General features: G+C 32.1%; 1 protein-coding gene across 4 annotated transcripts; it reads left to right on the top strand.

Annotated features, from left to right (window-relative positions):
- Window positions 1-261: 261 nt before the first annotated feature.
- On the top strand, window positions 262-6,186 carry LOC130945173 (RNA pseudouridine synthase 7). Of its 4 annotated transcripts, none has more exons than XM_057873868.1 (12): window positions 262-503; window positions 598-641; window positions 755-832; window positions 1,293-1,393; window positions 1,480-1,567; window positions 2,280-2,358; window positions 2,591-2,673; window positions 3,473-3,538; window positions 4,048-4,104; window positions 4,526-4,636; window positions 5,141-5,379; window positions 5,745-6,185. In XM_057873868.1, exons 1-12 carry the CDS (start codon window positions 386-388, stop codon window positions 5,854-5,856), a joined length of 1,176 nt encoding a protein of 391 aa, XP_057729851.1. In that variant the 5' UTR covers window positions 262-385; the 3' UTR covers window positions 5,857-6,185. The 4 variants fall into 4 exon arrangements, with proteins under 4 accessions (XP_057729851.1, XP_057729852.1, XP_057729854.1 ...); XM_057873870.1 differs by having other exon boundaries at window positions 464-503; window positions 1,298-1,393; XM_057873869.1 differs by lacking the exon at window positions 598-641 and having other exon boundaries at window positions 726-832; window positions 5,745-6,186.
- Window positions 6,187-13,019: the final 6,833 nt, after the last annotated feature.

Raw genomic sequence — 13,019 nt, 5'->3', positions numbered from 1 at the left:
TAAAAACAATGCAATAAAAAAATAAAAATAGATAACGATAAAATAATAAAAAATATCTCTGAACAAAAAAAAAATTTTATAAAAAAATCTGGGTCCTTCTTATAAATTTTGTGTCTATTATTATCTTTCATAAAAAAATAAATATAAAAATATAAAAAATTATCTCAAAAACAATGTATTTAATATTTATATCTCTAGTCACCAAATTGTACATGTATAAGTATCCTCCTTCCGAAAACAAACGCTGCCTCGAGGCTTTAACTACGCCGCACTGAAAACAAAACACTGTCGTTTTGATAACCGCATGACACTATCCAGTATCCAAGTTCCAAGCTTGAAACTTGAATGCTTTTTGGCGCACCCAGTGGAATCATAGGCTCATAGCATGAACAAGAGGAAGAGAGAAGAAGAAGAAGAAGAAGAAGGAATCAGAATGGGAACGGATATCGTGTGGCAAACCCCAGCGAATCCCCCGCACCCTCACGACTACATCTTCCGAAACGGTACCCTTTTCATTTCCTTCAATTCATAATCATCAACTACTTATCACACTCTCTGTTACCTTCATTCCCTTTTTTTTTTAAATAATTGGCGCAGGAATTCGATATGTTAAACCTTACTACTTCGAATTCATAGCTCATGTTAGTTCCTTTTACTATTTCTCTTATCTATTAATTATAATCCAATTTATCTGTTACATGTACGGTGTAATGTAAAAACCCTAGAAAAATGGTGTATTTTTGGCTGGTGTCAGGTTAAGAATCGATGGGCAGGGAAAACTATTGTGGATTTATTCGCCCAAGAGTTCAAGGGTCGACCTTATGAATATTATGTAAGTATGCAACAATAACCACCCTTTTGCTCACATTTTTTAGTTTGAAGCAAAATATCCTTAATAGTTAGTAATATCATTCCTCCATGATTATGCATTTGAAATTTGTTTCTTGCATTTTTCTTTAAAGAAATATTTTAACTTTTAAAAATAGAGATTAAAACCGTTAGAGGAGAATGTAGTCAAAATTGTCGAATTATCTACGTTTCTCAGTTATTAACTTCACACGAAGACAGTTGTATGTGAGTCTCCACCTTAAAAGAAATGGCAGATTCATAGTTAGGGGGGGGGGGGGGGTTGGGGGTTGGGAGGATACAACTTATGTATTTCATGTTATTGAAAACTTAAACTTTATGTCTATCATTAAAAAGTTCCCCCTTTTGTATCATTAACGAGTACCCTTAGCAGAACCTCCAAAGGAAAGAGCGGCTTTTTAATACGATTTAGTGTCTTGTTGTAGGTTAGTGCAGTGAAATGTGGAAGGATTCAAGTTGATGGTGAGAGGGTACCAGTTTCATACATAGTTAAATCATCACAGAAGATTAGCCATTTCGTACACAGGTTTGTCTTTGCACTGAAAGATTTGCATTTTTACTTTTGTGGTTTAGAAGTGATTGAGCTTGAAACTGATGCTGCAAAGGTTTTAGGCATGAACCGCCTGTGATGGCTTGTGAGGTTCCAATTCTCCAAAAAGAACTAGACGTGCTGACTGTTTGTAAACCTGCATCTGTCCCTGTAAGTATGCATTAACAAGTGGATTAGTTACTTTCCCCGAGTTTTAAAGCTGCCATGTTTAAGTAAAATACATGTTGAGAGAATGAGAACATTCTTCCTTCATTTGTTCAAACCATAAACTTATCAATATGGGAAAGTGAACTATATTTGCTAGTCACATGATGTTCTCATCTAAACTTATATGAAAAACAGCATAAATTGTTGTATGTACCTGCCACGAATATGCAACGTTGCCATCATACAAGGCATGACTTTTTCAGTATAACTCTCATGTTAAGCGGTTATTCCCTTCATATTACTACCAAAGATACATAAGACTTAACAAGAAATAGCAAATTGTTAGTAGTGACATCTTTTTTTGGGTTTTCAATTACCACCAAAGGTGTGGCTGAACATATCTACGTGTACAAGTGTTTAGTCAGTTTCACAAGGATGTTTGTTTCTCCTAATGTTTTACATGCATTGGGTTTTCATTATCATAATATCTGCCGAGTGCCGAAGATGGATTATGGAGATTAGCATGTTAAATTAAATCATTAACATGATGATGCTTTTATGTAATTTGAATTGCTTCGTGCAATTAGAAGAAAACAATATCTGGATTTTAATTGGGTTATCTTCTAGTTACCTAAGGAAATGGTAGATGCTTCTACCTGAGCGTTTAATTTGTATGTCATCGATGCTAAAGCCGTGAATTTTAGCTGTTAAATAGGTTCATCCATGTGGTCAATATCGTAAGAACACTGTTGTTGGCATCCTTCAAGCTGAGCATGGGCTGGCACCTGTATTTCGTATCCTAACAGGCTGTTTTTAGATATATTTTATGTCGTCGTCGTCATCATCATCTTCTTCTTCAAGAGAAGTGTCATATATGATATATGCCGATAAGGTGTTTGATTTCCTGGCCATAAAATATAGCTTTCCCTTGTGCCTTTTTGTTGTTATTGTTTGGGGGTATACCAACCCAGATCTGTAGACTTTATCCATTTGTACCTGCATTTTCGCTTTACATCATAATCTCAGCTGTTCATCGACTAGATCGCCTTGTGTCAGGACTTCTTATTTTAGCCAGAAATGCTTCAAAAGCTGACATTTTTAGGCAGCAGGTAAATTTGCACATTTGTTGTTCCCTATTTATTTCCTATAAATCAGATAAATGGTGGATTTGTGTAATTTTACATGAACATGACATATACACTGTGCAGCAATACTATATATAAATATATGATGAAATTATTTGACTAAATAGGAGGTGCCATGATTTATTTAGCAAACCTAATTTGACTGAAATATTTAATATTGCACCTTATAGTTAAAGTGATGTACATAAAGAACTATTGATGGTACTTTCTGTATTTATTACCATGAAGTTATGAAATATAATTAATCTGATTTTGTGAATTGAAGTTTTCTGTTTTTTACTTGCATGTTAGTCTTTTCTATTTTCTGAACTGCAGAGTTACAATGCCTGCATGTAAATTTAATAAGGGGTATATAGCAAGTTTACATGTGTACTTTTGCTTAAATTTCTTAAGTTTAGGTATGTCCAGAGATGGCTGGTTTTGCAGTCAAACTAGATTTGTAAATGACAGTTTGATTATTGAAAAATGTTTTATATCTGCAATTTGTGCGAAGAGTATCCCATTTAGTTTCAGTTGACAATCATGTAACCTATACTAAAAGACAGGGATGCTTGTATAATGTAATTGTCAACTGTTGGCTCGAAAAAGTAAGTACATTTTCAAAATTTTGGTGAGGCTTGCTTCCATAGCAAAGGGGAAGAAATGAAACAACATTTCAATTTCTCGTGTCATGTTATCAACATTCTAATGAGTTCATAACATATAAATCATTTGGATTTTTTCTTTTTCCAGTACACTATAATGTAGAATTTGATTGCTACAGATTGAAGGTGGCTTAGTCCGGAAAAAGTATATAGCAAGAGTAGTTGGAGAATTTCCCAAGGATGAGGTATTTTGTTATTTGAGCTGAATATAATATAGCAATTAAATGATGTATTTGTCACAATCCGAATCACAAGCTGGAGCAAATTTAATTAAAAGCTAGAGTTGGAAAGCAAAAGTAAGCATATTTATATTTGTGATAGAGAAAATTAATGAAGCACCTTTTTTTAGTGGTGTTGTCATGCTGCGGAAATTTATGTAGTATTACTCTTCGTTAGAGGATTGCTGTTTATGAAATTTACTAATTACTAAGTTGCCAGCCCAGAATAGTTGTTCTGAAAACATTGTTTTTGGACACATTAAAGGAAAAAAGATCACTTGATTTTTATTTTAACAATTGTACATGGAGTGTTTTTTAAAGAATCTCAAAACAAACATGAATAATCAAAGTCTCGGGCAAATTCTCAAGTTCTACTCACATCATCTGTTGATTTTATCTGTAAATAAGTAAACGATGTTCTGTTAGTTAAGATTGTGATACTCTTCTCTTCACTTGACTAAGTTTTTACTTTTTAGCTAGTTGTTGATGCCAATATAGACTATAATGCTCGGGAAGGGAGGAGCACAGCGGAGGTGAGCACCTTAATCTCTATAGCTGACAGAGGGTTTTGGTAGCTAGTTCCAACACTTCGCGAATGTTTTTTTATGCATAACATCCGTCACAACTGCATCAAAATATATGCAATTATTTAGGACTGCTAAACACTCTTCCTCCCTGTTTTCTACCACTTTAACCATAAGAGATATGACTAACCACTAATTCACTTAATGGTTAATACTTGCCCTATTTATTCACATGTTATGAAAAGTTAGTCATTCAGCTACAATTATGAAATTGATAACTAATGCTCAGCAAAAAGAAGTTGGCAGATACTTTTAGGAGGTTCAACATGAAGTTGATACATTCAGTTATTGATGAATAAACTCAGGGATGAAAAGTCTGGAAATTACTTTACATGATAAATCTGAATAAATATTTCTTTCATTAATGCAGGTCAGAGACTCTGCAAAGGGCAAGGCAGCCTCTACAAAATTTACTCGGATTTCTTCTAATGGTGCTCAGAGTATTGTTTTATGTGAACCAATCACTGGTCGTACTCATCAGGTAGGAAACTATCAGGTTAATATGCGATCCGGCTTGGATTAATACGAACCCCTGAGAATTCACATGCATGTTGGATTTTATTTTTTTGGTTCCCTTTTTCATTTTTCCTGCTGGTGATGATTTTGATATGTGGTTCTATTTGTGTCTGATATGTTCTTTGTTGAGGTGAACTCTTGCCGCTATGTGGATGTAAACATATGGCATTTTTAATGCCGAATGTGCTGACTCACCATTGATGTGTTGCGACAATGACAACACTTTCTTCAGTGGGCCGCACGTCAGCAATGTTGCTGCACGTCCATATTGTTGTATCGAACACTTTGCTTGTCAATGAAAGTGTTCTATTCATTGCCAATAGAGGGAATAAAGATAATAGAATAAAAACCACAGATGCATTTGAAAATCTGAAGTCCACTATGGATCAAAGGCATCCTGCATTTGATCGTTGTCCACTTATTACAATATGAATATATAAATGCTAACAAACACTCGCCCCTGGTGTAGATTCGTGTTCATTTAAAGCATTCGGGACACCCAATAGCCAATGACATGCTGTACATATCAGATGAAACTGTCAATCGATCAAGTAAAGGTTCAAGTGCTGATAGATCAGCTTGCACATCTGCCACTGCTCTAACATCAAGTATTGAGGAAAAAGTCGTCAATGATTGTGAAGAGAAGTCCAATGTGGGTTTTAGCATTGATCCCATGTGTACAAACTGTCCAAATTTGGCACCAAAAGGGTAAGAACCGTTTATCCCAAAAATAAAAAAATTTGCTTCTTGTTTGTAATGTAAGTTGTAGAACAAACCTTTATGATTAAATGCTGCATTCAAATCACAAATGATATCCTTTTTTTTCCCTCAGTGTTGACAATATTGCTCTTTCTACATAGATATGACAATATTGCTCCCAATGAGTTTTTTATACTATTCTATTTTACTTTATACTTTTTCCCCCATGCTTTCCAATTTTTTGTTTTTGGTTGTGTTTAGTTTGTAATGATATGTAGAAGCTTAGTGTTAATTTTCAGTTTGTTAGCCAGCATCTAGTAAGTCATGATTCATATGATTCCATTCCGAATTTCCTTCTGGTTTTGTGATCGCAGATATGATACCGACGAAGAAGGTCTATGGTTACATTGTATTCAGTACTCTGGCCCTGATTGGACATATGAATGCCCATATCCTGATTGGGCCAAACTCACTCAGACAATTTAACTACATTTTTCATTGACACAATTTCACATCATTTTGAATGTTGCACATTGTTCTAGTTCTGCAGGGTCAGTGCACATGTTCTTTAATCTTTCCTGTTCATAGGAGAAGAGAATGTGTATTGTTCATAAACTGTTTGAGGCTTTATTTGGCTAATGAGATAGAAAGGGAAATTTGTATTGAAATATGAAAATGTCTTGATTATTCATTATTCATTAATTTGAGTTCTAGTTAGCAAAACTCATCATTGTACTAATTGTTTTAGATTTTTTCTTGGGTATAGAGTGTAGTAGAAGAAACATATGATGATGCTGTCCATTTGAAGATGAACACGTTTTGTTAGTGCATTGTGTTCTTGATTTTTGTGTTGCTAAACTTGATTGATTTCCTTATATTATATTTTCCTACAAAGTTGGTTCAAAAGGGAAGCCAAGTTTCTCAAGTCATGATTTGTAGCAGTAACAACAGCTGTCTTTTGCTCTCTAATTTGAAACTAATATCTTTGATTGGGTTGTTGAGTGTTTTAGTTAGTGGTTGTTTCCTTTCAGTATTGTTTAGAAGTTTGTGTGTTTTCTTTTCCTTTGTTTTTTGAACTTTTCAAAGTGGTTGCTATTTTGTTCTCTAGTACATAATGTACTTGGGATATGTTTGGTTGGGGTTAAATATTTTACACAAAAAACTTATTTAGGTATATATATATATATATATATATTGGCTTTATTCTCACTTATTTCTTACCAACAACCAAACATTAGAAGAAACATATCTACAACCAGATTACAGCATTAAGCATATAATATCTAGAAGGGAAAATCTAGTTGTACTCTCTAATAGATATTCATGTTTAAACACCTAACTTTGTAGTCTTCTCATTTGTTTCAACTTTTTCTTTATTTTAGAAAATAGAAAATGTTCTGTATATATTAAAAATTAATCATTATGTATTTGTATATATTTATGTATTTTTTCAACAAAAGAATGAGTCAGCAAAATTATTAAATTTATCATAATAGAATAATTAAATTTGTTATAGTTGAGTAATAAAATTTATTTATATAAGCTTAGTCATTATTTACAAACAGTAAATGCTTTTTTTTTAGTGAGTGAGTGATTTTTGATATGTATGTAGTATGATCATTTAACACATCGATTAATTCTCTGGTTATGTGTTAGGCGAACATTGGTCATGGAATATTTTCTGTCTAAGATGGAATTCAAACTCCCAACTTTTTAGTTAAAGAATCATAATAAGTAATCAGATTATACTTGGCTAAATAATTAAGAACTTTAACTATGTGAGTTAGAAACTGAAACAAAAAGAGTTGAGAACCTATGTTTGGTGTTAAATGTGTGGTTTCAATAGCATTATTCTACCTAAAAAATGAAAAAAGGGACTTAAAAGGATGTGGCAATATGCATGATAATATGTAGTAAAGGACTAAAGAGATTTTTCTTTCTTGTTTTTTTTTTAATGCACAAAAGGGGGATTTTGTTATACCTAACAAGGATTTATTTTGGTCAATATTTTGATGATACGTTAATTTTATTTTAGTGGAAACATCACTTGTAATTTCAACTTTGGCTCTTAAATCTTAACAACTTATATACTCACTCTTCCATGATCACGTTTAAATGATCTATTAATCACTAGAAATCTCATCAAATGATTAATTTCTTTAACTATATTGTTAATTACTCCCATTAAGTGGATAATGTGATCTCTTATATTTGTTTATACTTGAATTTGGTTAAAGTCAGTGGGTGGTACCCATATCCCACTTAAAAGTGCAAATTTTCAATATTCTATCTTTCACTTCAAGTGATTTATAATACTTGAATTTTTGTTATCATCTTTGAACTAGAATATCTAAAGAAGGTTCGTGCATTCTTATATTGAGTCTTTTACTTGATAAAATAAAAATAAGATAATTCTTGAATAAACAAATATTTCATTGGTCATAGTTGCAAAATTCTCCAATTAACAATAATAAAATAAGAATGAATTCATTCATTAGAAAATAAAAAAAAATAAAATATTAAGGTTAATATATACTTTTCCTTTTTCTTTATATTCGGATACGGATACGTATACTCAACCAGATAAGAACTAATCATGCAAGTTTCATTAATGAAATCCTCAACCAAATAAATTCTAATCATGTATAGTCATTAATGATAATCAAGATTAGTGCCTTTTTTGGTTCAAATCAACATTATATCTTTGCATGATATATAGGGTATATACTATATATAGTGCATGCGCAATTAGAGGATATATAAATGAGATTAAGAAATGAATGGTATTTGATTTCATTCATTATTAGATTATTGATTATGCATAGACACGCACTTTATATAATTGAAGTAGCACACGTCTTCTTGTCAAGTTGATTCGTTTAGGATCCTAAGAAACATTGATATGTCATGTAAACAAATAACTAAAATGTGTCTCAAGGTCTTAATTATCTTAATTAGTAGTCGTTAGTGATCGACTTAGTAACTAATCATAATAATAAAGATAATAAAGCTAGACATTCAAGTTATTTTTTAACCTAGACTAACTAAGTTCTTTTGTTATACACACGCTTTTTGAACGACGACGTTGTCATCGTCATCTTCTTCACTTTTCTTCTTTTACTACAAGAAAAACGTTGAGTACCATCAGATTTACCAATAGAAAAACAAAACTAATCCGCTAGTAATATGATTAACCTCAATTTTATTGTCTGCTGGTAACTTGCGGCGGATTTAGCGTCAAAATATGATGATTCAGAGACAAAATCTTATGAACATTACCGGCAAAAAAAGTCTGACAGTAACGTTGGCGCCATAAGTTGAGCCTTCGTACCACTTTACCGGCAAAAAAATTCGACGAAAAGTGTTTTCTTATTTTCTTTTAAAATAATTTGAATCATTGCTACTGTGGAAATTCGTCGGTAAATTCACTGGTGCCGTCAATATTTTTATATATATTTTTTTCAATCTATGATGTGCCTCGATAGTTAATAATTAATAGTCAACTATCAATTAACAACAAGTAAATTAGTATTTTATCTGAAAACAGTGATTTATATATGATATAAAGTATAAAATATACAGAATGTAAACACAAAATGAAAGTTTGATAACGAAATACCTAGGATAGAACTATATTGATATTAATCTTATTCAGATTGATCATCTTCTTTTTCTAGTTCATCCTCCTCCTCTTCTGAGGTAATTTCCTAATCATCGAACTCGTCTTCTTCTTCTTCTTTGTCTCCATCAATCCCGTCTTCTTCTTGAAAATCGTCGTCATCCAGTGGTAGTGTGTCGTCATCTACCCTAAGATCAATGATGTCATAATCTAGGCCATAACAGCCGATCTAAGGGTGATTGGATCACCAGTATCCACCACTATTTTCAAAGGAGTTGGGTCATCAATTTGAAAAAGTTCCTGACCCTTTGTCCCATCAGACTAGAAGCGACCTCTTGACTTAGTCTTAACAACAACCACCCAACTAGACTGCATGACCCTGGATAAAGCAAATAGTATAAATGTCGTGCATTTCGAGGTAGAATAAAAGGATCATAGTGCTTATATTTTCTGGTCACATTTACTTCAGTGATATTGTAGTTCTTGTACTTTCGTGTTCCTTATCACGAACTTGAATCATACCATTGACATTTAAACATGCACATCTTGTACATAGTGCGACAAAAATACTCTAATTGAATTATATTGTGCAACACACCATATCAATCAGAATTACCACCCCCTGAATCTCCACGAACCCAAATTTCAGTGTTATCTATTTTTTTCAACCGACTATTGTAAAGAAAATATCCATTAACATTGTATATTGCGTAGTTTGTGCTTTTATTCGATGAATCCTAATTAAGTACAAGTAGTTCCTAATCTGTTGTGTCAGCTAGATGCACCCTGACGTATTCTCTAAACCAAGAAAAAATTATTCATTGATGTATCAGGATTTGTTTCTTGGAATAACCTATGATATAATAGGATAAAAAAAAATTTCAGTGTACTGAAGTTTTGATTAGATGACGAAGATAGTCTCTTACTAAATGCAATAATCACGAAGACTTAAAAACTCACATCAGGTAGGGTAAAACATAGTCACAGTTAAGCAACATATGTGCAGATGTGTGGTATCAATTTCCTTTTTCTCTAACTAATATTCACTACCTACGCCCATTGCAACTCCTTTCGAAATAAATATTGGATACGTTGGTCCATCTGACGAAGATTCTTCCCTCTCATCATTCCTTCCAACTCTTGTTTTACATAAAAGATATGTACAAACTATGGAAAAAACAAACTCCAATTGATCTCAGAGAAAATAACACAATCCTAATAAAAAAGACAACTTATTAAATTCACAAGTTGAAACTAATTCAATAAACTAAATAAAATTTTTTAACAGCTCAAGCACTCTTAATCTTACCCTACTTAACCTACTTTAACTTAATTTAATTTCTATTTACATTAAATTAATAAAGCAAATCCTATTCACAAATTTTATTACACTAATTTAATCTCAATAATTTAATAAAATACCTAACAAAATCCTAAACTCACAAAAAAATCTGAAAAAATAAAAACATTAACAAATTCTAATCACAAATTTTATTACACTAATTTAGTCAACAATTTGATAAAATACCTAACAAAATCCTAAACTAAAAAAAAATCTGAAAAATAAAAAACATAGCAAAATTACCCTCTGATGGTAGCTGCAGGATGGTGAAGGCAAGGTGGTGACAGGAGGCGGCAGTGACGGCAACAACGTAATCACCACTGACGGCCATGAATACTAACAGCGGCGGCAGGGTCGACATCTTCATCAGTGATCGACAGTTCAAGTGACGACAATGTGCAGTAGCGGCAATAGCAGAAGCTTCAGATGGTGGTGGCAACGGTGGCAGCTTCAACGCCGAAGAGAGAAAACGAGAAAAGAGAGAGAGAGAGAGAGAGAGAGAGAGAGTTCGCAGAAGTAAGGGGGAGGAGTTTTGCGTTTGAATTTTACCGGCAGAAATTTTTGCCGGTAAATCGCCTAAATGTAGGGTTTTACTAAATCGAGATACCGGCGGCTAAATACGATGGAAGATCCGCGGGTAAAATTAGCACTACTAAAATAAGATTTTGCGCCACTAATTACCGTCGAATTTAATGGTGAAATATAAAATCAGACGGTAAGTAATTTTGGGAACGAAATCTTGCTCGTATCTGATACAATGGCTGCCACTAAATTTGACGGTAAATTTGATGGTATTCAACGTGTTTCTTGTAGTGTTTTACACCTTTCTTCTTTAATGTCATCATCATCGTCTTCTTCTTTTATTTTAGTTCTTCTCTTTTTTTTTTCTTTTCTTCCTCTTTCATTATCACCTTGTTCTACAATTATGTTAGCTATGATGTGTTGGGTTTTGGAAGTTTAATCGACACGTGAGCTTATGGCCAGTAAGACAAGTATGCATCATACAACATTTGTTTGCATTTGTTTGGGTCTGCATAATTACTTGGCTTGCCTAATTGACATCCTGTTAATTGCTAATTGTACTACTTGTCGTACTTATTCTCTATGTGTGATTGTCTACTTGTCTGTTTGATTGCTTAAGTTTGATTTGGAGTGTGGTGGTATGTAAGTGATTATATGTGGGGTCAGAGGCCGAGATTTGATATTGTTTTAGGTCGGAGACCAAGAATTAATATTGTTTTGGGTCGGAAGTTGAGAATTGATATTGATGTGCTGAGATTTCATATTGTTTTGGGTCGAAGGCTGAGATTTGATTATATTGGGCAGGAGGCCGTGACTGATTGGAGTGGAGGCCGTAATTTGGTAAGTTGTTAAAGGTTGATATGCACTTTGACTTGTGGTGGGTTATGTGTTGATTGATTTTGCTTGGGTCGGAGGCCGTGATTTGATTATGTGAAAGGTCGGAGGCCACGATTGATTTGTGTTTAAGGTTTAGTAAAATATGAAAGATCAAACTGGTTTAGTATAGTCTTAATAAATTTATGCTTGGAACAGATTGATCATTTATACAGTTTAAGTAACTTTTAAGATTTTATAATGGAAATATAAATTTGGGTTTTGAATAAGTAACTATTGGTTTTTGAAAAAATTCACAAGACGAGCGATGATCACTGTTATTGAAAATAACTATCCCTTTTATATATCATTCTATAGCAATTCTAAAACTTTTTTAGTAAGATTGTGTGGTTAGATTCTCACCTCTTTACAAACTTCTTTTTTCAGAAAACGGACGAGAAGCCTGCGAAATTATTTTTAAATATTTTTTGAATATTTTGGTTACGCTGCATCTGTATATATATATATATATATATATATATATATATATATATATATATATATATATATAAAGGCTCTTATATGTAAAAATTGTCGTAATACTCCTCGTTATTGGAATGGTGCTGCCAGAAGCATGACATTCTGATAGTAAGGGTGTTATACACTGAATATTAACTCATTTAATTAATAAAATATATTTACAGTAAAAATTTATGTGCAATATGTAAAAATTTTTATGCTATATCGTTATATTTGTGTTATATGCAAAAATTTATGTGTTATATCAATAAATTTTTGTACTATCTAACAAAAATTTATACACTAAAAAAGTGTGAAAAAAAACAAATGATGCATGTGTGCATATTTTATTTGTTGAATTTGTGTTAACTTAATTAGACTTGATTATAAGAACACTTTTAAGTGTATTATCACCATAATAACGAAGATAAATAAATTAATAGTTGGGTTTAATGGATATACAACCTTATTTTTTTTGGTATAAAAAAGTTAATAGAAATATAATTATTTATTTGTTTCCTTTTATCAATTTAAATTATTAAAATAAGTAACTTCAAAATATGATATTAGAATTTTTATGATTTAAAAAATTAGAGTTCGATTTTTGCTATGTAAAATTCACAAAAAAACTAAAAAAAAAATTGTGCATGGAGACATGTAAGTATATTAGCTTATATTTTTAAATTAAAACGAGCCTTTTCATGATAAAACTAAAATATTATCCTAGAATATAATGAGGATAGAAAAGTCATTAATCTAGATTTCTAAACTAAGTCATTTGATAACCTTATTAACAACTAACACTCAAAGATTTTTCTATTAAAAGTGGCTAAT

This window comes from Arachis stenosperma, chromosome 8, assembly GCF_014773155.1.
Source record: "Arachis stenosperma cultivar V10309 chromosome 8, arast.V10309.gnm1.PFL2, whole genome shotgun sequence".
NCBI classification, from domain to species: Eukaryota; Viridiplantae; Streptophyta; class Magnoliopsida; order Fabales; family Fabaceae; genus Arachis; species Arachis stenosperma.
Note: the sequence above shows the minus strand (reverse complement) of the source record. Positions and strands in the feature narration are given on the sequence as shown.

Bases quoted from the DNA above. Each gene is read 5' to 3' on its own strand.
- LOC130945173 (XM_057873868.1), top strand. From the start codon at position 386: ATGAACAAGAGGAAGAGAGAAGAAGAAGAAGAAGAAGAAGGAATCAGA. The intron at 2,359-2,590 runs GTATCCTAACAG...TCATAATCTCAG, and splicing joins TGGGCTGGCACCTGTATTTC to CTGTTCATCGACTAGATCGC. The intron at 3,539-4,047 runs GTATTTTGTTAT...TTTACTTTTTAG, and splicing joins GAGAATTTCCCAAGGATGAG to CTAGTTGTTGATGCCAATAT.